This window comes from Maylandia zebra, linkage group LG7 (assembly GCF_041146795.1).
Source record: "Maylandia zebra isolate NMK-2024a linkage group LG7, Mzebra_GT3a, whole genome shotgun sequence".
NCBI lineage: Eukaryota > Metazoa > Chordata > Actinopteri > Cichliformes > Cichlidae > Maylandia > Maylandia zebra.
In genome coordinates, this window is record NC_135173.1 from 5,960,606 (window position 1) to 5,986,880 (window position 26,275).

The window sequence follows — 26,275 nt, forward strand, 5'->3', positions numbered from 1 at the left end:
TTCTGTTAGATTTTGATCCACTAAATCGTCTGATTGGGAACCGCTTCATTTTTCAGCATTCTGATGATCCCAAACAGACTGCTAGTGCACACAAAAAAAATATTTAAATAAAAAAGAAAGGCACAAGAAAACGTTATCAGTCCTGGATTGATCTCATCAATATCGACTGAATATTATCCAGTAACTACTGGATAATAGATTAGATGAGTGCCAACCATAAGAAATACCGGAGTGTACTACATATCCCAGGGAGCCACGGGTCTAACTGGGTCTAACTGCACAAACTGACCCCAGAGCCGCTGAATGGAATTCATGCAGCGGCTTTGGGGTCAGTTTGTGCCGTATCCAGGAAGTCGTCTGTGGTTGCCAAGGAAACTTTTGCTTGCGAGCCCTCAGTTGTAGGTTTGAATGTAAATGTATAGACTATCTAGTGACACAGACGGGAAAATTCTGCAAAAGGTGATATATATTCTTATTATAGATATAATATTATATTTCCGTATACACCAGCATGTAGCTAGGGTACATGCTGCTTTATTTAGCGCTACTTAGAATATCTGGCTGTAGAGAAGGTACTGCTCACTGCTTCCCTTTTGTTTCACAAGCCGTTTTGGTGTTTTCAATATAACTTTATGATTGTTTATTTTATACAGCGTGAGGCATGAGTTACTGTCATGGGTCTGTGCCCCACGGGGTCAGGTCTGGTACAGCACGGGTCCTGGTGACTGAGCTGAGTGGTTCAGGCTCCATCAACCCAACTCCTGCAAGTAAACCCTGTGAGGACTCTGAAACACCAGTGGAATTTTATCTCTCCCCGGAGAAGTTGGTAGGTACCTTTAAATACAGTTAGTATTTATCACCGTTATAAACCTCTTATCATGTTGTTTATACGAATATAATATACTATATATATAATATACTAGTGAAAGCATTTAGTTAGTTTAGCATAATTCTAAATTGACAATAGTAAATGTTAGCATCTGGATAACATCTACCATATACATCTTGCCTGTATTATAATGCCTATTTTACTGAAATAATTTCGTTAGTGTTGTCTCTTATACTAATTAAAATCCTCTTTGATTTTTGCTTAAAAAGATTATGTTTGAAACTGAAATTGGGCAAAAAAAATTCTTCAAAGATTTTACATCAAATCAAAGTCATGTTTGTTAATCGTAGCTACAGAATGATACAGACTACATAAAGTAAAGAGACAGTGCCCTTCTGCCCAGGTCAGCTTCTTATTCTCCTCCTACAGAAATTGCTGTGTGGCACACAAGACCTCTCTAATGTGACCTCACTGGAGATCTGTGTAGACACTCAAGAAAACACACTTGGTAACTTTGGTAAGACATATAACATGTCACTGATTAAATACAGTACTGTGCACTGTGCAAGTCTTGAGGCACCCTTCATTCGGTTATATTTTGCAAGAAATATGGGAAATAGGTGCAGTGATTCATTGAAGTATGTGCAAATATACACAAATATACACCATAATCAGCATTTGTAATAATCTAACAAGATTTGGTCTACCAAAGTCAGTATTTAGCATGACCACTTTTATTCTTCAACACAGTCTCAACTCTCTTACGCAAGCTTTCTTGTCATTTCTTTAAGTAGTCTTCAGGGTTCTAGAAGGACATTTCAAAGCTCTTCTTGGGAGTTTGGCTGCGTTTTGTTCTGTTCTTAGTCAACACGATCCCACACTGCTTAGGTAATGTTGAAGTCCGTGTTCTGGAGAGGCCATGGCATGTTTTTCTATCCAGGTATGCTTTTACAGCAGTGGCAGCGTGTTTGGGATCATTAGCATGCTTAAACATGAAGTTGTTGCAAATACAACACTTTTTAGATTGTGATCAAAATTGGCCCATATTGGTCTTTCACTGGCTTAAATGCAGCTCCAAACCATGACACTGTGTTTTACAGATGTCTGTAGACATTCACTGTTCTACCTCTCTCTTGACCTTCTCCATATATATTGATGATGACTTGAACCAAAAATGTCCAATTTGTATTTATCACTCCACAAGATCTGTTGCCACTAATTTTTTAGTCCATTTTTTTTGTGTAATTTTGCTGGACTTTTTTTTTTCTAATTTCTTAAATACATGACTTGTTGATACTGTTCCTCTGCTGTAGTTATTTTGCGACTGTCAAACTGTGTTATCTTTTGTAGACTCGACTAAACAAATGAATTGTTACTGTGACAGGCAGCTTGTAAAAAAGTCCCTAAATATAGAAATTAAAATTGGTTCTTTTCTAAATTGTCTGTTGTGTAAGTTGTGTGCAGACACAAAACTAGTTCACCTCTTGAGTTAGGTACCTTTTTTAGTTGTTGAATGATTCATAGGTCAGTGTTAAGTAGTTTAACTAAGAAAATGATCAAGTACAAAGACTGTACTGAAAATAAGTAAAAAAAAGCAGCCAGTGTCCCATGAAAAACTTCAGAAAGCTTAGAGACCTGTTGTTCAAGAATAATTAAATACAACAAAGTCTGGTTCCTTGAAGACAAAATACAAACAAATGAGGAATGGCTCAAGACTTTTGCACAGTACTGCAGCTGAATATGTAAAACAGTAAAACAATAGGTGTCTGTTTGTATGTGTACTTATTAGAACTAACTGTTAGTCAGCATCAGTGGTGTTACTGTTTTCTTTGTGTAGCCAAGGCTACAAAAATACAGTAACTTTTATCTAATTTAAGTTCAGTTAAACTAACGAGCAATGAGAAACTGTTAACACAATTTACAGTAATGATTCATAACAGATACTTGTAATAATCACAACACAGAACGAGCAGACAGTCATAAATTTCCACACCTGATTACCTCACAGGTGTGCCAGCCATCATTAGATAATGGTAGGGGGATATATTTACTATGACTGAGCTTTGTCCTCAGAAAAAATCCTAGATTGTGTAAGGCATGACAAACACTGTCTGTACATGTATGAGTCATGTTTTACCTGCCACTTCAGGGACGCTTTCTTTTACTTAAATGATGCTGAACATCTGATTAGCAAATAAATCAGGTGATAAGAACGAAACCATGTTAAAATGACACCAGTGTTACATGAAAATGAGAAAAATAGTTTTGTTTAACTAATTTTCTTGCAGGTGTCTACTTGCCTGGATTAGTGCAGCTAAAAATGAACAACAGCAGGATCCTGTCAGTAAGGTAAGTAAGACAAAAATAGTATCTTTTTCTTTACTTCAAAGTTTGTATTCCTGAGAAACAAATTTACAAAGTATAATAATTTTTAGATTTCCAAGATGATACTGATGCATGCTTCTGGTCATTTTTATCTTATTTTATACATGTTTCCAAAATAGGAAAACCCACATATTTCCTTGAAGAGAAATAAATATAAGTTAACCCAGAACAGAAAAAAACCCCCATAGTTTAGTGAATGCTGTCGTGGTTTACTCTGTCATTACAGGAAGTCAAAAGTTATGAGCTTACCCAAAGAAGTATAGTATGGCTATAGTGACAAGGTTTTGAAATAGGGACTTCCAATATTTATGTGTGGAAGATGCTTGTTGCAACTTGTAAACCAGACACCATAGAGGTGAGACCTGTGTACAGGTTTAGAGATACACAGAGAACAGGTTAAACCACCTTTCTCACAATAGGATACAGAGGGGTTCAGGTACTATCAGATTTCAAAATCATGCATTTGATCCTCAGAAAGAGACAGGGAATATCTAAAGTTTTTCCTAGCTTGTCCAGTGATCATAGCTACAGCTGTTTCATCAAAAGTATATTGAAGCAAAGCTACAAATAGTTGTCACAGTAAGTGAGATGGAGAGAATATTTTTTACCATTACTGTGCAAAAGTCTTGACCCATCTTTCATTACTTTATATTTTGCTTCTCATGAGACAGATTTTCTTGAATGTGGTCTATTTAAATAAATTATAAACAATAGATTATGAAGTCTTGAAAAGGTTTAATTTAGACATCGGCAGTTTTTCACTCATTTTCAGTCCATCGCTTACACCTAACCATTTTCAGAGGAATTTTTTTTTGTTTGTTAAACAAGTTAACATAGAAATATGAAATATGTATTATTCGAGCATAAAAAATGCACCCAACTGAAGGAATGAACGTGAATGTTGTGCACATAACAGAAAGTTTAGCGAAGGAAGAATTTTTGTATCTGTAGGCACTCTGTTAGTAGCAGTCTGTCAGAAAAAACATAATCCGTTCCCAGTTCTGTAGTTGTATCTATGAGCAGATAATAAAAGATACCAAAAGATAACACAAGCAATAAAGTAATATATTTGAACCACCAATGTGATTCCCAAAGAGCTGTTAGCTGAAAACATGGCATATCTAAACATGGTGGGCAGTGTGTCTTTAATTAAAATAAGGAAATTGGACAATGACACAAGTGTTACATGAAAATGAGAAAAATTGTTTCGTTTATCTAATTATCTAATAATCAATATTTATGGAGGAGGACAGGAGAGATGTACAAGAGTTAGTGTCTATAGCCATCTGTAGAACACTGTGGAGGGCTCTGTCATGGTTTGGAGCTGCGTTTCAGCCAGTGGTGTTGGAAATCTCCCCAACACTGAAAGTGTTACGATCACAGAAAAGTACCATCTACCTTGCAATGCCATCTGAAAATTGCTGGATTGACAACAGCTTCATGTTTCAACACGCCAGCGATCCCCAACACATTGCCAATGCAATAACTGCAACACTGTCAGTCATGGATTGGCCTCCCCAGGTATAACAGACTGTATTTATGTTCATTTCAATAAATCCCTACACCTACTTTTAATTTTTCCTAGCAGAATATAATAAAATGAAGAGTACTCTGAGACTTTTGCACAGAACTGTACACAGAGATAGATAGTGAACTGTCTGCTCCACCCCAAGAGCACCAGAGCAGAGCAGAGTCAGCCGGACATGCACTGGCTCTGATAGCATTTCCTGCTTTGGGTTGTGGGAATTGTAGTGGAGTTGGTGTTGTAGTGTAAGGTACACTGAAACTATTGTGGAAAGGTTCAGGCAGGGAGGAAAGCGGGAGACAGTGAACAGGGCATAATTTTCACGAAGAGAAAGGAGCTGCAAGCTTCAGTAGCCAAGAAAGTATCCTTTTTTTAGCCATGATTATGTAACTCTCTTTCCTGCCTCTAAATCAAGTTTGTGTTATTTTGTCTCCCTAGAGACTTGGGAACCACCATCTCCCAACTGCAGGTGCTATGGATGTCTCGGTGCTGCCTACGAGATCTAGATGGGATTACTACTTTCTGTGCTGTTACGGTAGACTTTATAGGTTACAGGTGGCTTTGTAGGAACTATTCAGGAGCTTGGTAGCTTCTTTCTTTTCTCTTTTTGCAAATGTTAAAAAATGTGTGTACGGAACAAAACATAAATTGTGTCAAGGATTTTTGGATACATTTCAAATAGGCCTTCATACCTCAAACATTAATTTCCATTTGTCATAGTACCTGAGTGACCCATTTTTTCCCAAATCATTTCCTCGTTTTTGCGGCAAATACTGAACGTGCCTAGGTAGTAACATATGATTCAAGTAATTGAACTTTCGCTGTTTAAAACGTCCAACTGTCTGTGGCATGGGACGATACCGTGTGACTTGGGTCCAACATGTTTTTTTTCTTTAGTGCATTTTCCTTCTGCTGGTTCAGTTCATTAATCACACATTTTCTACCACTTAACACTTATTTCCTGTCCTTCTTCTCAGGAGCTGTACTTGTCCTATAACAACGTGTCAGACCTGAGTCAGGTTGGCATGCTGGAGAACCTGCAGCTGTTAGATCTGGAAGGGAATGACGTGGATGATTTAGTCCAGGTTCAGTATCTCAGTTTATGTAGCAAACTGGAGAGACTTACCCTGGAGGGAAACCCTGTCTGTTTACGCCCAAACCCTACATCAACTCAGGTATGAGTATTATGCGATGTGTTTGTCCTTTGTTGTTCAGACTTTAAGCGGATGCTCCTATTGCGATTAACATACCCAGTACATCTTGAAGCAACCGCCACAGAGTGGTGCAATGCTCAGAGTGGCAGTCTGGCAAAAGATAAAACGAAACCAAGAATGGTTGCAGCTGAATAGAGCTTGAGCAAGGAGCTGGGCAGAGTTCCTGAAAAGGAAGTGTTGTATTCATTTGATGTTGTAAATGCCAACTTGCAAATGCAACTTGTGGTTCTAATCGTTCAACAGTCTCGCCTGTGCTGGCTGTCAGCCCTGAAGACAGATAATCTCTAACATGTAATCAGTTTGTGCTGAGACATGAGAGCATGTGTGCGATCGCAACTCTCTGTATGTGGGTCCTTAACTCAACAGAAACACTCTACTAGAGCAGGAGACATCAAAATACTCAAAAATAATTAGACATAACATACTGTTGAAATAGTATATATGTAAACATCAATGCTTTATTTTTATGTTAAGGTGCATTTTTTGGTTTCTGTGACAAAGCCTTAAACAGCTTATCATGGGCCAAGTCAGTGAAACTGATTGTAGCTGGGTACACGGCTGAAGCTGCAGTGAGCTGAGTTTTTTGGGCCACTGTGAATGTGTTTATTTACACCCACCAGCAGAGCATTAATTAAGAAACTAGGGCAATGAGGAGAGATGCTGAGCTGAATATGCATTAGGCCCGTGCTTTGTAACGACTGAGGGGGTTCTTGGGTTTACTCCCTTGCCAAGTGATCACTCTTCATGCGCTCTGTCTTTCTCTCACTTCCTCTTATTTAAAACTCATTCTCCTCCTCTTTTCTCTCATTTTCTTGCTTTTGTTTACAGGCCTCTCACACTCTCCTTTTCATTTTCTGCATCTGTGTGGTTTGGTGAAACCAAAGCGAGGCCAGCGATTCACTGGCCTCTCTCTCGCTCTCTGCTCTCTTCCAAATGATAAAAGTCTAGAATTTATAGCAAATAAATAATTTATTTATTTGCAAGACTTTACAGACGCTAGCTGTTATGAGCTGGGATCAGCTTATGCTGTCTGGCACCCCCTATTTAAAAATACCACGTATTATTAAAAATGTCACTGTTGCAAAAAAATGTGATCTTGAATCTTGTCGTACACCTTAGCTCTGTCATTTTCTCTTGTTTCGTTCCTCCTGCCCAGATGGCAGACTACAGTTACCGGGCAGCGGTGAGGGAGCTGGTCCCTCAGCTGCGTTACCTTGATGATGTAAAGGTGGAGGAGGACAGGCTTAGCTGCTGTACCACCATGGGAGAAGACTGGGACATTCTCAGAAACTCCATTAGAGATTCTAACTCCTCTTATCCTGCTGGTGATGGTGTGTGTGTGTACTGTTTTAAATCCATCAACAGGGTCCAGATATTCAGATGACGATTTAACAAACACCTCACTTTTGTCTTTGTAGAGGAGACAACCGACAGTGTACGTCCTTACAGCCGACCCAGTTCAGCCACATGCCCTTCTCCCAGCTTCTCCGGTGTCTGGGCCATGTCATCGTCAGGCACCAGACCACACTCAGGCTCAAGACTCATGTCAGCGATCAGGCCTGGAGTTCTCTCCCCTTCTGGATCCAGACCTGGTTCTGCAGACTCAGATCTGGCAGTAGTGGAAGCTGAAACCAGCAATCTGACTCACAGTTAGGCACTCCTGTGGTTGATCTCATTAGTCTTAGTGCCATTTCCATTTTATTTTGATTAGCATTACTCTGTGCAGGTGAACTGTTGGAGCAGTAAAAACAATCTTTGCTCAACAGTGCCACCAAGAGGACTTAATTGTGCCATGAAATAATGACAGTTTCAATCACTGATGCCTGTTTTACTCTGTCAATTTTTGAAGGAGCGGGTAACATCATCTTCTGTGGGAACCCAGTCCAGGCTATTCGAGCAAAGCGGCAAAAGTTAAGGGTAAGTAGCAACAAAGTCCTGCAATGCAGTGGAGAAAATTATTTGATCTCACTTAATAAATTATGAGATGTATCCATACACCACACGCTGTGATCCATATACATGAGTTATTTCTGTCTTGCTGTTCCCCATAAAACAGAGTCTTCATTGTCCACTAAGAGGAACAGCAAGCTTTATGAGCTTTGACAGGCCATTATGAATGCCTGGCACCAGCAGCTCGTCTCTTTAATGTCATGTCAGTATAAAAAGAATCAGCTAATTATTATCAGGCAGACAAACAACCTGAGAGGACAAGCATAGTGAGGGGTGATGGAGATGTGAGAAGGGTTGTGTCAGAAGAAGTTGACAGACGGGGCTATCACTGTCACCACCCTCTGATCTGTTATAACTGGCATAAATACACCCCACCACTGTCACTCTGCATCTTATTTATACCTTTCTGTCTCATTCAATCTGCCCTTGCTGTGTTTGTTGTTCCTCACTGTTTTTGCTATCCATAATTAATATGCTCTTAGGCCTCTATTACTTTAAGTTTCCTACCATCATCTATTACCACTCATGCTTGTTGTGCCTCTCTACTGTCTGATAGACAGCACCCACCAGGTCTACTTTCACCCCCCGAGACACTCCCATTCACGTACCAGAACACACATATGACCTCGAGGAGCCTGATCTGACAGAACGTGCTGATGTCTTTGCAGAGCTCAGAGCTTGGAAGGAACAGCATAGCAGGTATTACATGCTGAATTACTTTTTTAAAAACACATACATGTGAAAAATAATAAAAGCTACATTTTAATCTATATCTTGCCATTGCTGACCATGCAATAGATTAATTGCATATTAAAACAGTTGTCCATTGAATACCATCAGAGGGCTGTGGAGGATTTCACAAATACAAAGCCTCTTCACAGCCAGTTAAAATCGCAGAAGCTGTCGATGTGACTAAATATCATCATTCTTTGTTTCAGACGTCTTGAGGCCATAGCGAAAGACAGACTGCCACAAATCTTGTCCATTCAGCACTCTGATGATGAAGAAGCCCGTTGTGATGAGGAAGAAGATGGCTGTGGTGCTATGAGGAGTGACAGCAGTAATGAAGAACATGAAGAGGAGAAAAAGTGTGACAACCAAGATGCAGCCTCACTAGATTTCTCTTTCCAGTCTCTTTCCCCAGGTGAGAACTTTGTGAAGTTATTTATAACTTCATAAATTATCAATAAGGCTGTACAGAATAAAAGCAGTAATTGTAATGTCTGATCTTTTTGTAATGTAAGGAGAAAAATAACTGAATTATTTCAATTATTCTTATTGTTTGTTTATTTTTAGATCTGCTTCCCAGAAAAAACTTACCCTCAGATATGGCTCGACTGTCGCTGGTCCCCAAAACCGCAGTGTCCCCTTCTCCTCCTCTCAAAGGCAGTGCAACTGCTGTTGATTTGAAACCGCAAGGGATCCGTGCACGGAGGCTTCACCTTAGCCAGGCCAGACCACAATATTTACCTGAATTCAGCAGCGCCTTTGAAATATGTAGGACTTCAGGAGATACAGACCTGCAAATGAGTGTGCCTCCAATGACTCTGCCTGCACCCATACCGCACCCACCTCCAACAGCTGCCCCAAGTGAAAGGCTGAAGCATTCACGGTATGTCATTATTAAAAAGTATCTTTATATTCAAATAGTCAGATTTGAAACAACACATTTTGTTGTAAAATGTTTAGCTGAGTTTTGTAAATCAGTGACATCACCATATTGTGATCTCAACTTGGTCAGTGGAATGTGGACATTAAAAAAGATCTCTATCTTTTAGTGTGAAGATGGACTCTGGTGAGCAGCCAGGCCAGAAGTGTGAGATATCCAAAATCCTCAAGAGACCAGCAATAACTCGCCCTCACACAGCCAGGGCAGCTTTACAGAAACATCACCAGCACCACATACTCCAGTCCTGCAGAGGGAGCTCACAGCCAGATTGACTGTTGACTGTCTCCTGTCAGTATGACTGCTCTTAACTGCTCAATTAAATGGGGTCTTTCCCCTTTTTCAACTCATCACTCAGCCGTATATTGATTTGTCATAGTTTACCACCATCGTTTCTTTTTCTCTGTTTTTTAAGAACTGAAGATACTGTTGTTGTTCACCAGTTCAACAGCATCCAGTGCTCACGAAGCTCACAGCACAAACAGTACACTGTAAAAAGAATAACCCTATTAAAAAAAAAAAAAAAAATGATGTCCAATTGTCACATCCAAAATATTTGACTTCATAGAATCCAAATTGAGTCACTTGATATGACCTGATACTTTTATGTTGATATAAACAATATTACTAGACTTGACTGAAACTTTAAATTTTCCATTGATCCAAATAGATTTTTTTTTACATAGAACCATATTTTAATTATTGAACCAAGCTAATATATTGAAATTTAACCAACCCAATGTATTCACATCGAACCAAATTAACATGAAGTAATATGTTTGTGTTGAAGCCAGGTAATTGATTTACATATATTCAAACTATATTTTTTACATTTCATTTTATTTCAGTTCAAAAATGCTCTGCATTTCCTATAAAAAACAAGACAGTTGGCCAACCAATTATTTCAAAATTATTTATTGTTCCAAACCATTTTAACTATAATCAATAGAGAGGATTAGTAATATACAGATTTAGTGCTACGGCAGAAATGATTAGAGAAATGTTTGTTTTATAAAACCTGCAATCTTTTGAAAACCAGTATAAAACCTGCAATCTTTTGAAAACCAGTATAAAACCTGCAATCTTTTGAAAACCGTTGGATATTTTCCTTTACTGAGACAAAACCTCTCACACCACAGAACTGCTCTTAAATAGACTCTTAAAATATCGAAGAGACCGTAAGTGCACATCTCAGGATGCTCTATAGAATTTTTACAAATACAGCCCTGTGCTGTTTAGCTGGAAAGATGTAAAATATGAACTTCCACGAAGACTACCTGCAGTGATGGTAAAGTTCCTGATGTTCAATGTGTAATAGTCTCATATTGTCACTTGAGGGCACTGTGTGTAAATATTAAATCAGAAAATGAATCCATTGCTTCAACCACACTGAGCAAGCAATCCTTCAAACCTACCACCTTGACATGTGACATTCATTATTTTTTTTGTCTGTTTGACTACACTTACGGCTGGGGTTACCTCCATGCTACAGTAGTGCATGCTACAGTATTTGCCATTTAAATGTACAACATACAAGCATATTTCATATTTTACTGATACAGCAATGCCGCAATAGAATGAAAAAAAAAATCAAGTCCATGTAGAGTTTATATGTTTTAACTATGATATAATCTTTGTTTTCCAAGTGCTATGGAGAATTACCCATCGCCTGCACTGTGACGGTCAATCTCAGACTCATTTGTTCTGAGAAACAACTGGAACTAACAACACTGCATTTGTGGAAATGAGGGCCAGAGTGGCAGCCTAATTCCTTAGTGGTTCTTAAGAGCAAATTATGCCGGGACAAGTTTGTTTTGAAGCCGTCACAATAATTATAACATGGAACTTCATTTCAAGGAAACCCCGACAACCAGCACAGTGATGTCTCCAAACTTGCCCCGTGTTTTGTACGAACACCTGACATAAGCACACACATACAGCAGGACACACAGGTAAGAACGCACGTCCCATATTTGTGTCTGTCGTGCGTCACTTATGTCCACAGAAACAGGATGTAAATAAATGACTCAAAGTACAAAAAAAGAACCACAGGATAGTATTGCGAATATTTCTGACCACTGTGCTGGTTTAAGAGATGTACATGCTCTTAAAGTAGGAATTTATGTATGTTTGAACATGTAATTGCCTACAGCCATCCAGCTGTTATGTAACACGTTAGTTCTTTTCTTATTTTCTAGCAGCACTTTCCATCAGGCAGCCACCCCATCTTTTCACATAACTGCTTTGTCTATAGGATTGTTTAATTTTCTCACTCCCTGTCAGGCTTTTGTAGCCACACTCCCATCCCTCTGGTCTCTCTGTATTACATCTCAGGATGCAGGTAGAGGAGAATGGAATTAAATGCAATGCCTTTTATGGTGGGAAAGTGGGATGGTGTCCACCTACTCTGTCTGAACAGTCTTGTAATTTATTCAAAAGGATCATTCTCCTAGCTTGTCAAGACTAGAAACGGAACCTGGCCTCTTCTTCACTCACTCAGTTATTACCAAATGTTGTCAGAAACCATAAAGGTGTGTTTCTATCTAATGTTTAGGGGTGGTAAACACTGTGGAAAAAAACCCAACAAGAAAATAGTTAAATAATTTTGAAGTTAATTTTTTATGTAAAAGTAAAAAAAAATAATCCAAAACCTATTTTATTCACAACAGAACATTGATAAATATCTGATGTTTAAACTGAAACAACAAAGTTGGAACAGGCCTTGCTGACTGCTGTATAGCAGCCTTCCTTTTTTAAAACAACAATCTGCAAATGTCTGTAGACTGAGGAGACCCGTTACTAGATTTTTAGATGAGGAAAGTTTTTTTTCCATATATAGAATTCTTGCTGCTCAATACTTTTGGATATTTCTGTTGGTTAAAGGTCTGGACTACAGGCGGGCCAGGTTCAGCACCCGGACTCTTCTACTACAAAGCCATGCTGTTGTAACAGTATGTAGCAAGACAGTTAGAAGCATTCCACAGACACCCATGCACTCCCGTAACATCAAAGATACAGGCTTTTGAACTGAGCAAATTGGGTTGTACATGTACTAAAAACAACAGATTTATTTGCCCTTAACGTCAAAAGACATGGTGCTTTTCTAAATTTAAAACCCCCCTCTATCTTTAGAGTTGCATCATATATAGTACCAATGTACAAAGAAAACTGAATCATAAACTTGTTAATTATAAAAATGTATAAGATTATTCAGAAAGTTCTAAAAGAGAATCAAGTCGACTTCAAGAAAAAATGTTCCTGTCTGCCGCTAATACACCCACACAATAGACTTTACACATACAGTATTTGTCAACAGTGAAGTGGAGCAGCACATACTGTATGTCAGCACATGCCATGAATACTTATAATAATAAGTTCCAGATGTGGTGAATAGGACCCAGGTACTTTAGGTTGTAGTTACATTCTTCAGAATACTATCAAAGCCTTCTTCTTCTTGCTGTAATTGCTGTAAAAAAAAAAGTCCAAATAAATTAACGGAAAATTGATAGTGAAAATGAGGTATTATGATAATATCATCGTGTTTTGACTTGAGACGAGTCACTTTTTCTATCAGGCGTTGGAACTGGAAATACCTACATGAGTTCAGACAGGTCTGGGAGACGCCATTTGTACAGTACTACACGATTCTGCCGCGAGGAACATTCCTTTGTAAGATATTTAGGTTTCATAACTCATTTTCCACTGACACCTTTACAACCAAATGCAGACATGCTGTCCATAATGGCAAACAAAAGGCATGAACACAATAATTATTCCTTTACATTTGCAGGTGTTTAATTTGAATTTAATTTGATCTGTATGGTAAAGATATATTCTATTCAATTCAGGTTTACAACAACAGTAACCTCAAAGTACTTTATACTGTAATTTAATTAAATTCAGTTTTATTTCTACAGTGCCAAATCACAACAACAGTCACTTCAAGGTGCTTTATATTGTAAGGTAGACCCTACAATAATACATACAGAGAAAAACCCAAAAATCAAATGACCCCCTATGAGCAAGCACTTTGGCGACAGTGGGAGAGAAAAACTTCCTTTTAACAGGAAGAAACCTCCGGCAGAACCAGGCTCAGGGAGGGGCGGGGCCATCTGTTGCGACCGGTTGGGGTGAGAGAAGGAAGACAGGATAGAAGACATACTGTGGAAGAGAGACAGAGGTTAATAACAAGTATGATTCAATGCAGAGGGGTCTATTAACATATAGTGAGTGAAAAAGATGACTGAAAAGGAAAAACTCAATGCATCATGGGAGTCCCCCAACAGCCTATGCCTATCCGGTTGTTCAGTCTCACGTCACTAGCCGTGTCTGGGTCTAAACTCCGCTGCAGCTCCATATATCAAACGATCACTATGGCATTACTGAGAGTTGAAAAACTGTCTAAAGTCTTTCATCTTTAATAAAATGATCAGCGTTCTGCTCTACCAGGTGTAACAATTGAGTTTAACATCCAGGCATCCATGAAAACGGAATTTATGACATTTAACGGAGTTAGAAGTTAGCAGGGAGTTAGCTCGCTAGCTTCTATCTAAATACAATATAGCATGTCCTGACTGCGAGGTTTTGGAAACAAATTCAAACGTACAGCTCTGTTATCACTTCCAGCATAAATGAAGACAGAAAACTAAACAGCAGTGACGTTTGTAGAGTTACTGAAGTTGGGCTAGCTGGTATATAATGATGTGCTACGTGACCGCTAGCGACACAGCTATGTTAGCATAATATAAACAAGCTAACTTTTTTTCCACTCGATAAAAGTTAACGTGAGTGTTCTCAGTGGTCAGAAACAAATGTAATCGCATGGCAGGATGCTGTAAAAGGACCAAACTTCAGCCAGGAGAACAACTGAGATAATCCATCCACAATACGAGGTTAGTCATTCATATACTGCTGCATGGGCTGGGCTGTAGTTACATCCTAAGGTTTTAAAAACTGAGCTTAAATAAATGATTAGTGGTAATAAAAGCCGAGGGAGGTCAACCGGGATCACTGACTGTTTTAGGAGCTTTTTGAGATCAAATAGAAGAAAATACATAACATTAAACATGTTAACAACACAAAAGCCAAACGCAGACTACTTTAGGCCCGGAAGTAGGATTCGTCGCGTCATCACTGAACAACCGGATAGCAGCATAACTAAGGGAGAATTCAGGGTCACCTGGTCCAGCTCTAACTATATGCTTTAGCAAAAAGGAAAGTTTTAAGCCTAATCTTAAAAGTAGAGATAGTGTCTGTCTCCCGAATCCAAACTGGGAGCTGGTTCCACAGAAGAGGGGCCTGAAAACTGAAGTCTATGCCTCCCATTGTACTTTTAAATACTCTAGGAACAACAAGTCAGCCTGCAGTGCGAGAGCGAAGTGCTCTAATGGGGTGATATGGTACTATAAGGTCGTTAAGATAAGATGGGGCCTGATTATTTAAGACCTTGTATGTGAGGAGCAGGATTTTGAATTCAATTCTGGATTTAACAGGGAGCCAATGAAGGGAAGCCAATACAGGAGAAATCTGCTCTCTCTTTCTAGTCCCTGTCAGGACTCTTGCTGCAGCATTTTGGATTAACTGAAGGCTTTTCAGGGAATTTTTAAGACACCCTGATAATAATGAATGACAGTAGTCCAGCCTGGAAGTAATAAATGCATGAACTAGTTTTTCAGCGTCACTCTGAGACAGGATATTTCTAACTTTAGAGATGTTGCACAAATGGAAGAAAGCAATCCTACATATTTGTTTAATATGTGCATTGAAGGACATATCCTGGTCAAAAATGACTCCAAGGTTCCTCACAGTGTTACTGGAGGCCAAAGTAATGCCATCCAGAGTAAGAATCTGGTTAGATACCATAGTTCTAAAGTATTGGAAAAACCCCTAACAATCAAGTGCCCCCCGATGAGCAAGCACTTTGTGACAATGGGAAGGGAAACTCCCGTTTAACAGGAAGAAACCTCTGGCAGAACCAGGCTCAGGGAGGGGCAGCCATCTGACAGGACCGGTTGGGGGTGAAAGGAAAGAGAAAAGAAGAAAGAGAAGACAAAAGAAAACAAAGCATAGGAAGACGGACCAAACACACTAAGGGAGAGAGAAGATAAAATTATAATGACATGTTGCAGAGGTATATAAACACATGGAGAAGAAGTGCTCTGTGCATCACATGAAGTCCCGCAGCAATCTGAGCCAATATCAGCATATCTAAGGGATGGTTCAAGGGCACCTGATCCTGTCCTGACTAAGCTTTATGAAAAAGGAAAGTTTTCGGTTTATTTTAAAAGTAAAGACACCTGTCTCCCAAATCCAAATAGGGAGCTGACTCCACAGGAGAGGGTCCTGGTAGCTAAAGGCTCTGCCTCCCAATTTAGAATCTCTAGAAACTACAAGCAAGCCTGCATTTTGATAGTGCACTGTGGGCATAATATGATAGTATGAGGGCCTGAAGCATTTGTATGTGTCGAGAAATTCTGGATTTACCGGGGAACCACTGAAGAGTGGTTAGGAGAAAGTCACGTTATGTATGAGAGAAAGTCACATTACGCAAAGCTGCTGAAACGTGATTTCTTTGTCATTGCCTTTTTGCAATATAAAACGTAGGATAATATAGACTAAAAACTGCAGCTTCACACTGCACGGAGAGAGTATATCAGGAATGATGACCTAAGGCACTGCTTTGAGTCACTGTTTTGCAATCTTAAATTGGCATACTGGAGCTATATAGCACTTACCACTCATTGTGTTTCAATGCCGTGTGTTCAGAAACTTTGAGCAGAGGCAACAAGGATTACCTGATGTGCAAGAGAGAGTCTTAAACAGACCGATATTCATTAGTGGGGTTTTTTTTGTTTTTTTTGCTCAAACTGATGTGAATGAAACACTTAGGCTAACATTCACAGACCTAGATTTTGTCTTTATTTTGAAACAGTAATTATTAATAACTGTAACAGCAGTTATAATGTTAACTGTTACAATTAATTTGGCAAAAAATCTATATACTCAGTAATACTCAGTAATATTGTTGTTCTACATGTTCTTGAACCAACAAATACATTCTTTTAATTAAATGAATAACAATCTTATGTAAGATCAGTCATGGGTAACAGTCAATATTCATGCATTACATAGATACTGAAGACATTGTGATGTAACACAATCAGTTTAGTCAGAAAAATATCTATTAATAGTGCCAACTTCCTCCTGTCAGATCAAATCAGATTTGTTTGAGGAGGAGAGAGGTGATTTTCAACTTCAAAATCATTAAAACTGCTGTTACTTACAATCCATTAAATGATCTAACAGTCTGAAGGACAAATGCTTTTCTGCTACATCCATCACGCTGTTTGTTGTGACTACCTAAAGCTACGTGTTGACACAGGTTAACTAGCTTTTTATCATAATAAACAATGAGCCAATCCTAAAAGGCTTATTAGTGTTTGCTGCTGCCATGGAGACACAGCTCCAGGTTGTTCCTCCAAAAGTGGCGGTTAATCATTTGCCATTAGTCATTTCTATAAAAATGTGTATAAGTATGCATGGACGCACAGGGCATAGCCTGGGGTGGCACTGGCCCCACTTGTTGATGCCTTATCATATCAGTGCAACCATGGGTATCAATTAAAAAGAATGATAGGAAAGTGATAGCTCCCGCTTTCCTCTGGAAAACATTTTTGTTTCAAATATATTTATTGAGAGCAAGTATCATGATTGTAGTTTTTACAAATTGACATAACATGGCTTATGCTCCTTTTTTTCTCTAAACTAACAAGGCAAATAATTAAACAACACCAACAACAACAAAACAAAAAAAAACAAAAAAAAAAAACAAAAAAAACCCGCAGTCACCCATAAGGGGTCCCAATACCCCGGCTGTCGACAAAAGGGAAGAGAAACAAGTAAACAAAGTTTTATATTTTCCCAAGGTATATAAGTAAAGGGTGCCAGATTAATTCAAAATCTTTTACATTGTCATTCATACTATATCTTATTTTTTCAAGGTGAAGAGTGTTTATAAGTTCAGTAAGCCACATTTTTAATACAGGAGTCTCATTAGCTCCTGTGTAGGTTTAGTTGGATTGTTGCTATGTTAATATATTTTTATGTAAATAGATCAACTGAAGCTTTACAAATAATCGCTTAAATGATGTTTATACAGTACACTGAAGTTACTGGCAATGAGAAGAAATGTTATCATTGAACATTATCATTTCACAAAGCTCCACGATGCTCATTGACTGCATATAGAAGATGGACGTAGCTCTCAGGTCTCAAAAATGAAGCCAATGCTAATGTGAAGTAAACATTAATTCCTTTGATTGGCCAGTAGGGGGCACTTCTCTGGTTGCCAGAAGACAGTTGAAGCGTTATAGAAGTCCATAGGAAAATGACCCTCTGCTTCCTTGCACAGTCACCTTAATGAACACTTTCCTAACAACACTATGCACTCAGTAACTAGTTTCAAATCATGCTGAATATGCAATTATGTCATAGAACGATTTGGGAATTAGTCATAACCTCTAATCTATTGATTTATTTTCCTGAACAACAAATTTTTCCAACATTATTTTTGTCTACCAGAACATGATTTTTCATCTTTCCAGGGCCCTATTTCAGGAAGCCGGTTTAGAAAACTTAGAGTGAAAAACGATACTCAGGGTTGAGTAACCCCAAACTGTCCAACTCGGAATATTCGGTTTCAGAAAGGCTGATAACAATTAGTTCAATCAACGCGGAGTTGCTTTAACCCCAAGTGAAGCGCACGCACGAGGATACATAAAGCCCTGATAAGCGGAGCACAGAGTAAGCGAGTCACCATGGAGACGGAGGGAAAGAAGGCGCGGTCAATGTATTTTACAGCGCTTGAGGCCGAAATTCTGATGGCAGCATATGCCGATAACATGCAAATTTTGCGGAAAAAAAGTAACACAGCCTCAGCTGCAAAAGAAAGGGAGCATGCATGGCAAAACAAAGCCGACAGAGTCAATGCGTGAGTGTTAATATAAACATTGATCTAGGGATTTCCACCCATTTAACACGTTATTTTATCATATGTTATTTTATTTGTTATTTTATACATTTTATGTTGTGATGTGATGTGAGCGCAGGTGCAACCCAACAGGCCCCAAACGTGCCTGGCAGCAAGTAAAAATGAAATATAAAAATATAGTCCAAACAGGTAAGGTGTAATTGTATTATGAGCCATAGTGCTTGGTCTGTTTGTCCGATGTAAATCGATTGCAGTTAGAGGCTACATTAATTTTCTTTCTGTAAGCACTTATTGAAATTATCTGAGCACATTACAAGTACATATTTGCTTACTCTGTATGCTCAAATGTGACCCGTTATAGCCAACAGAAAAAAAGCGGAGGCCCGAAAAACAGGTGGGGGTCCTCCACCACCACCACTCACAGAGGCTGAGCAGTTGGCCCTCAGCCAAAACAGTGGGCGCCCTGTGGCCGAAGGCATCTCTGCGGGGACATCCTCTGAGTCAATAACCCCGCAAGACACAAGTGCCTACATAGGGGGTAAATTCAAAATAATACATGATGTGCATACATCCTTTCTTCACAGTCACCTTTGCAGTGCTGCTCATTCATTTGATAAACTCTTCACCATAATGAATTTGTTTGTAGTGAAGTTATTTTCCTACTGATTTTGCCTTCCCTCAGTCTTGGTTGTCTTTGAGAGCATAATGACAATGAAGTGTAAGCTGAGTGCTATATGTTTGTTAATTGCCATTTGGTCCCTTGTAAGTTATAAGTGACCTGTATAAACCTCATATTCTATCAGTTGATGGTGGTGGTGTACTGCATCTGGTGCAGCCTCCTGTTGAGCCAGACCAACATGCAGTTGTGAGTAATACTCCACAGATTATATGAGTTTACAGTAGAACAGCAATGTTGTTTATTTCTTTACTACAGGAAAATAATGAAGAAACATTGACAGCTGTTACAGAGGAGGAAGCAACAGAGACACTTTATGAGGTTTACATCTTTTAATACTTTGTGTACAGGAAATACAGGCGACCAATAAAGCCAGTTGAACAAAAAATCTGTTTATTCTTCTTTCAACATGTTGAGGTGATGGGTCAAAAGAAATGATTGTGATATATGGTGTCTCTGACTGCGCTTCCATCTTGTATGTCCGTGGGAGGGTCAGGATGTTCATGGTTTGGATCACTGCTGATGTTTGGTTCAGAAGGACAGTGTTCTCCTCTAATTGTGGCAATGTTGTGAAGAATCACACATGCCACAATAATGTCACATGCCCTTTCTGGGGTGACCCTGAGTCTTTGCAGGCACTGGAACCGGGCCTTAAGCATTCCGATAGTCATTTCGATTCTGGCTCTTGTCCTGCAATTAGCCAGATTATATCGCTGCTGTGGGCCCGGTTCAGGGTCAGGGTAAGGGGTAAGCAAATAGGGTAAACATGGATACCCCCTATCACCAAGCAAGTAGCCAGTGAACTCTCCTAAGACAGAAGGATACACTTCAGTTCAAATGTCCCTGAAGCAATTGGTCTTTATATATTTTAAAGTATTCTCAACTCACCATGTCCAAATTTTGTGCTCAGTGTACATTCACGGAATATTTGTGAGTCATGGACAGAGCCTGGCCGCTTGGCTTCCACATTTGTGATAATGTTGGCAGCATCACATATGATCTTCACAGTGCAGAGAACACAAATTAGCATCCATTACTATAATGAAATAATTTGTTAGTTTGAAATGCTACAGGGAACTATGTACCTGTACATTAATGCTGTGGAAAGACTTCCTGTTCACATAGTCTCCTTCATTTACTGAAGGAGCAATGATTGGAATGTGAGTGCCATCTATACAGCCAATCACGCCTGGGAACCGTGAAAATAAATGTAAAATTTAAGAAGTAGTCCAAGTATCACCACATCATAAATTAAGTTTTGGTCATCCTGCTACCTGCAATTTTGTGGAATCCCTCTTTGATAAATCTTGTGGGTCTATGACCGGGGAACACCACAAACGAGTGCAGGAGACGTTTCAGTGCAACTGTAACATTCCTGACTGCCCGACAGACGGTAGCCTTGGAAACGTGCTCAGCGTCACCAATATTGTACAGAAAGCTCCCGTTTGCAAAGAAACGGAGTGCGGTACAAAGAATATGTAATGGACTGAGCGCATGTCCGCGATGTGTCACATGCGCAATATATGGCCTGAGGATGTTATCCAAATAACTTATTGATTGTGCTGAGAAACGGTAACGTTCACACAGGAAATCATCAGGTAATGATAAAATGTCCATACGCGCTCTGATCACTCTCTCCCGGCGGAGAGCTCTGCGGAGTATTTGGGCTTCAAGATCTACTGGCTCTTCAAGGAAGTGACACGCCATGTCTGACACTTCCTACTGTCAGGTTTCCGACAAAGAGGCGGGGACAGTCAGGGTTAGTTGTAGTAAACCTGCTAGGGGGCAGGTTAGCTTCACGGAGTGTGTCGTCATAGTGACTCACTCAGGCTTCAGCTGAACTCGCTTTGTGAAACCGAAAAACCAGAGTTTTCGTTAACTCAGGGTATACTTAGTCAGACTTTGCACTAAACCGGCTTCCTGAAATAGGGCCCAGGTCTCAAAATACTGATTCATGTTTGTTAGCATCAACGTTATGTAACAATATTTCAAGGAAATTTGTAATGTGTATATATACATTTTTTTTGTCAGCATAGAAAATTAATGCTGAAAAACTTTTTATTGAGTGCAGCCCAAAGGAAGCGGCATTTAGTAGTGCAAACAAAATGAAGGGCATTTTTATGTCCTTCTTTTTCAGTGAGTTACTGCCAGAGCACCAACCACTCCACCCACCAAACGGGTAACAGAATTCAAGCTGTCAATTTATTCAAGGCCGCCCAACAATATAGGGCAATAGCAGTGACACCGCAGAAGTCAAGTGTAAGCACAAAAGTAGCCTATGTAGTGATTTCCTGTGAAATTTTAAATAAAAGTATAAATAACTGATTAACACTTTAACAACAGCAATAAGTGAAGTAACTTAAGCCTGTAACTTTTAAGGAGATGCTCAGTATTCACACATACTCAAATGGAACTTGAAAAATATTTTCAGCCTGCGATGTTGTAATCTTAGTTGAGCTTTTTCACCAGTTCTTTAAAGCTGTGCTTTTCCACTGCGTAACCATGTCAGCAATTTCCATGTTTGCTCTTCCTGTCAAAAGGAGTGCAACTAGCAAGTGCTTCAGCAATGCTCAGTTGAGTCATTTGTTTACTTTTGGGCCACACATTACCAGCTGCTCTCCTTGTAGCCTGGTTGCACATGACGGTGTGTTTTCGCCTCAGTTGGTGAAACAAGTATGTTTATTTTGTTTCCACCTTCAGCAGGAACAGATTTCTTGCATATTTCCATAGCGCTGTGTTTTGTTGGTGGTTGGTGAAGTAGTTCTCGTTTTGCTATAACGTCACTGGAGGTTGACATGCAGCTCTTGCTATCATACATGTCAGATGACAATGACTGGAATCATTAGGGACGGTATGGTATGGCATGACCATAGTGTCTATGTAGACTAAACATTTTTGATGGAGGTGCTGGCCATTGGTACACCTGACACGTTGACATATTTTCACACATCATTTGTATTATTTTTAAAATCTAAATATGTTACGTCAACACCGATCTGTAGTTGTCAGCCATTTTTTTTATTGGCCTACTGATGTATCTGCATTTTGTGCTGATTTACAATCTGCTTATTGTTTGGCTTGATAGATAATAATGAAAAGTACACATCACTTTTCCGCGTTATCTATTTCTTCAAATGTCTTTTATCGACAGTCAAAACTCTAAAGGTCAATAAATGGAAAAGCAACAAAAATATTCATAAATTGCTGATGCAAATAATTGATTTTATAAATATATCACATATATTTCTACCAAGTATTCAAAGTATACCTGTATACAAAGACGTTTATCAGTTTATTTACTTTTTATCTGTTATTTATGTTTGCCTAGCTATTCTGATGTGAGGCGTTTTAAGATTGATTATTTGTATTTGGTATTTGATTCTTCCTCGTATTGATTTCATGTATCTCCTCCACTTCTCATATGTTGTTTGTACTTCTCTGTCGCATCCCTCACACACCATGTTGTATTATATTGGCTTCTTCCTTCTTTTGAAAAAATAAAAACTTTCCCACTTCACTTTTTAAAACAATTGTTCAGCTCTGTAAACTGTTTTGTTTCCTCTTCATGTTTTACTTGGAATCACTGAGTGAAACCAAGTACTGAGTGGTCTCCTTTAGTCCATTCAGATTAATGCAAAAGTGCAATGCAATGCCCTTTAACAAACTTTTTTTTTTTTTAAACTTAACACCGTGCTTTGAAAAAGTTGGAACAGGTACATGCAGCACACTGTACTTTAACAGCTCTTTGTGTTTGTGAAATGAAGGATAGACAGCCAGAAACGGTACGCTACACTGCAGATGTTAAACAGTGCATCAGATACTTTCTCCTGACAGATACAACAATCACCACAATACCAGTGCTCACTGATAAGTATTCTTCTATAAACAATCACCAGTATATGTCGGCCAGTAATTTACCCCCAGTTTAGTCAATTTTAAATTGAGGAATTTTATTTTTTAAATTTAATTGAGTCTGCTACCATATTTGACACAAAGCTTTGCATCATCTTGCAATTTCTGACTATTTGATAAGTAAATGTCAATTATCTTTTTCTCCTTCTTCATCTTTCGGCTGCTCCCTTTAGGGGCCACCACAGTGGATCATCTCCCTCACATCAGCCTATCCCTACCATCCTCCTGTGTCACACCAACTCTCTGTATAGCCTTGTTCATTACATCTGTGAGTCCTTACATTTAAATTCCTCACTTTCGCCTCCAGACTCCTGCTTTTCCTTCTCTCTTTCAATCCAATAAGGCAGGAGAAAATAATCTCAAACTCACTCACATCATAGACTCTCGGGAGCAAATCCGCACGTGGATACTTTGTAATTACGACTTTTAATTAATTTAATTGAGAAAATGCATTCCTATTTCTTCTGAATATTCATAGAAGAAAGTTATTAAGACTGTCGGTCACACACTTTTAGAAAGACTGACAAATAACTCAATGTGTCATTGTATGAATGGGTCAATCTTCAGGTATCTCCAAGCATATCCCAAGAATCTGTGATAAGCCTAGAGCTACAATGTGTGTGCTATCTATTGATAAGCTGGTACAGGATTGTTAAGCCTCTGGCAGACCTCCCCATAACCTTTCTTTCTTTTTTTTTTTCATGACTGTCCATGCAGTTGATACCGGCGGCTCTGTCGTCTTCATTTGCTGAGGCTTATTGCTGTTATTGTGTCGCCATTCATGTTGTAGGGAGGTAATTGAGCCCCTTATTTCTTGCTAGATGCCTTTGGAGAATGAGACCTACCAGCCACAGCTGAAGCAGGGTAATTTAGTGTCACTGAAGCAATGTATTAAAAGGCAGATGATTGTGTTCAAGTGTTCACTATATTGCAGAGAGAGTGATGGATGTGTGATATCATCAGGGTAATAAACCATCTGCCTATCACTTGTAGACCATATTTGTCTCACTGCTTTGTAGGGGATTTACAATTAGCTGGAAAGCCTCACTACAATTTACTTGACTATTCAGGGAGTGCATAGTGAAAAAAAAAAAAAACACAAACTAATTTTGAAGTTTAGGTTTATTAAAATGGTCTAAAGTGGAAACATAAATAAGTCATGACAACAATAAAATAAACAAATGTAAAAGTAGCTTTGAAAAGATTTTAGCTTAAAACAGCTGAATCCGTTTAGACTGAAGAATCGTTGGCCATTCATGCTCCGAGATAACACTAACCTGTGGGGGAGTGATCGTATCCAGCCCAAGGGGCAGGATAGGATCAGTAATAAGTTCTCCTGTGCACATGGATTTCAGATCACGCTTCAGTCATCTGTTGATATTGGATCAAATAAATCAACCTGAAAACGGATTTCTGCATCGCCACTTCCTACAGATGATGCAGCTTTGCTGGCTTCATTTGGCTCAGACATCTGCTGTGCTCTGGGGCTGTTTGTAAGTCGGGCGTATTGAAGTGTTTGAGATGATGCAGTTACCGATTTCCAAGTCTTCAAGCCTTTCGGTAAACACTGGATCGACTCCTTTGGGTTTTAAGAGAAGTACCTCCATGAGTGCTGTTAAGATGGAATCTTGTTTCTCCCAAGTTCCTAGTATTAATACTCAATATTTTTTCAATGCAGTTACAAATTGTGTGTGTGTGTGTTTTTTTTTTTTTTTTTTTTTTTTAATGGTCTATTAGTGTTTTCTTCTGATAATTGATTCATTTTTTTGCTATCACACAGTTACAAGCTATACACACTGTTAATGGCAATATTGTGTGTGTGGTGTTAAGTGGGGGTTCCTCAGATTGTTTCAAGTAATTCTAAATGCACTACTGAGCTGTTGGTAATGAAACCGGCACGAGTCCCTGCTGCTAGCACCACAACCACTGTTCAGTCATATTCTCAGCCTTTTTTTTTTTTTTTTTTAATCCTTTTCTTCTGCAAGAGAGCAGCTGAAGCCAGTATCTTATTACATTGGGGGGTGGGGGGGGCATAGTAAACTGAGATGACTGAGAAAGCCCAAATTTTCCCTTTTCATGATTATAGTGGTCTAATGATGGCCCAACAGAATATAAAATGTTAATCTAACATTTACACATACAGCTGTTTTGTTTTTATTAAAGCTGGTATATGTGTGACGGGTGGTTTTGGTTAATGTTTCATGATGACAACAAGTGTCATTTGGTCATGATGGTGTCCTGTCAGAAAGTGTATGCTAATGCACTACATGTAATAAAACATTACTAAAGTGGAAAGGAAGTTATAGAGTGTGTCAACTGTTCTTTTAATATCCTATTGTTAACAGGAAAAAAAAAGTTTCCAATTTATTTCATGTTGAGTTTAGACTGTGGAAAAAGTTTTTTCACTCAAGCGTCAGGTCAGCTATACTTTGAGTTTCTTTCCCTTTCTATCCTTGTCTCTTTATCTTAGGTCCTCTATCACCCCTCCACCCAAAAACGCCATCCTTCTTTTTTATTCTCTTCTCCTCTCTCTCAGTGTATAGGGAGTGGTGTTTGGGCAGTCATGTGACTTTTTGTCTGAACACAATTGCCGGTGTTTGCCATTGGCCATTTTTCTTTGAAAGAGCGTTGGTTTCCCGGGTAACGGGGAATGGCGGCACCACTTCGCTTTTCTCTCCAGCTGCCCCCTCCCGTCTGCGTTGTTCTGACCTGGTCTCTCTCTCTCTTTCTCTCTGTCGCCGTCTCTTCGTCAGGCTGTGGATCAGGTAGCCTGTGAGCACGACACACACATACAGTGAGAGGGTTGTCTCGCTCTTCCTCCTCTCCTTCTTCTCCTTTTTCATCAGGCTGGCAGTTGCAGAGTCCATTAGACTGCAGGAGGTGAGTGAAACAAATGACCTTATTTGTTTAGATTTAGGTGCTTTTTTTTTTTTTTGTTGCGTTGCACTGTTTCTTTTCTAGCTGAGCACATGGTTGAACTTGTTTAAAATACTAAGTACTAAACTATCCACCTACTAAGTAAATAGAGCATCCAGTACAAATTAGTCAGTGATTAAACAATCATTACTAATTGGAACAGTAATCTTAAAGTTAAAAAATAAATTGGCCTTATTTTAGAGATACTCTAAC

The 26,275-nt window shown here is 39.0% G+C and overlaps 2 protein-coding genes across 4 annotated transcripts in view; both read left to right on the forward strand.

Annotated features, from left to right (window-relative positions):
* Nucleotides 1-302: 302 nt before the first annotated feature.
* lrrc56 (leucine rich repeat containing 56) lies at nt 303-9,919 on the forward strand. 3 transcript variants are annotated; one of them, XM_004563393.4, is made up of 13 exons: nt 303-459; nt 654-826; nt 1,259-1,346; nt 3,118-3,178; nt 5,178-5,274; nt 5,717-5,914; nt 7,110-7,284; nt 7,372-7,602; nt 7,803-7,870; nt 8,460-8,602; nt 8,842-9,047; nt 9,200-9,515; nt 9,682-9,919. In XM_004563393.4, the coding sequence occupies exons 2-13, from the start codon at nt 662-664 to the stop codon at nt 9,842-9,844; spliced, it is 1,911 nt and encodes a 636-aa protein (XP_004563450.1). In that variant the 5' UTR covers nt 303-459; nt 654-661; the 3' UTR covers nt 9,845-9,919. The 3 variants fall into 3 exon arrangements, with proteins under 3 accessions (XP_004563450.1, XP_004563451.1, XP_076741732.1); XM_004563394.4 differs by having other exon boundaries at nt 5,178-5,208; XM_076885617.1 differs by lacking the exon at nt 303-459 and adding an exon at nt 551-572.
* Nucleotides 9,920-25,874: 15,955 nt separating this feature from the next.
* The window catches only part of rassf7a (Ras association domain family member 7a), a 33,495-nt gene continuing 33,094 nt past the window's right edge, over nt 25,875-26,275 (forward strand). The window contains exon 1 of the mRNA XM_076885618.1: nt 25,875-26,026. The gene's annotated coding sequence lies outside the window, so the exon portion shown is untranslated. The remainder of the gene's footprint in view (nt 26,027-26,275) is intronic.

Excerpts from the sequence above, each read along its gene's own strand:
- lrrc56 (XM_004563393.4), top strand. The coding sequence starts at position 662 with ATGAGTTACTGTCATGGGTCTGTGCCCCACGGGGTCAGGTCTGGTACA. Across the intron at positions 5,915-7,109 it reads CAAACCCTACATCAACTCAG|ATGGCAGACTACAGTTACCG; the intron begins GTATGAGTATTA and ends CCTCCTGCCCAG. Across the intron at positions 8,603-8,841 it reads TGGAAGGAACAGCATAGCAG|ACGTCTTGAGGCCATAGCGA; the intron begins GTATTACATGCT and ends TCTTTGTTTCAG.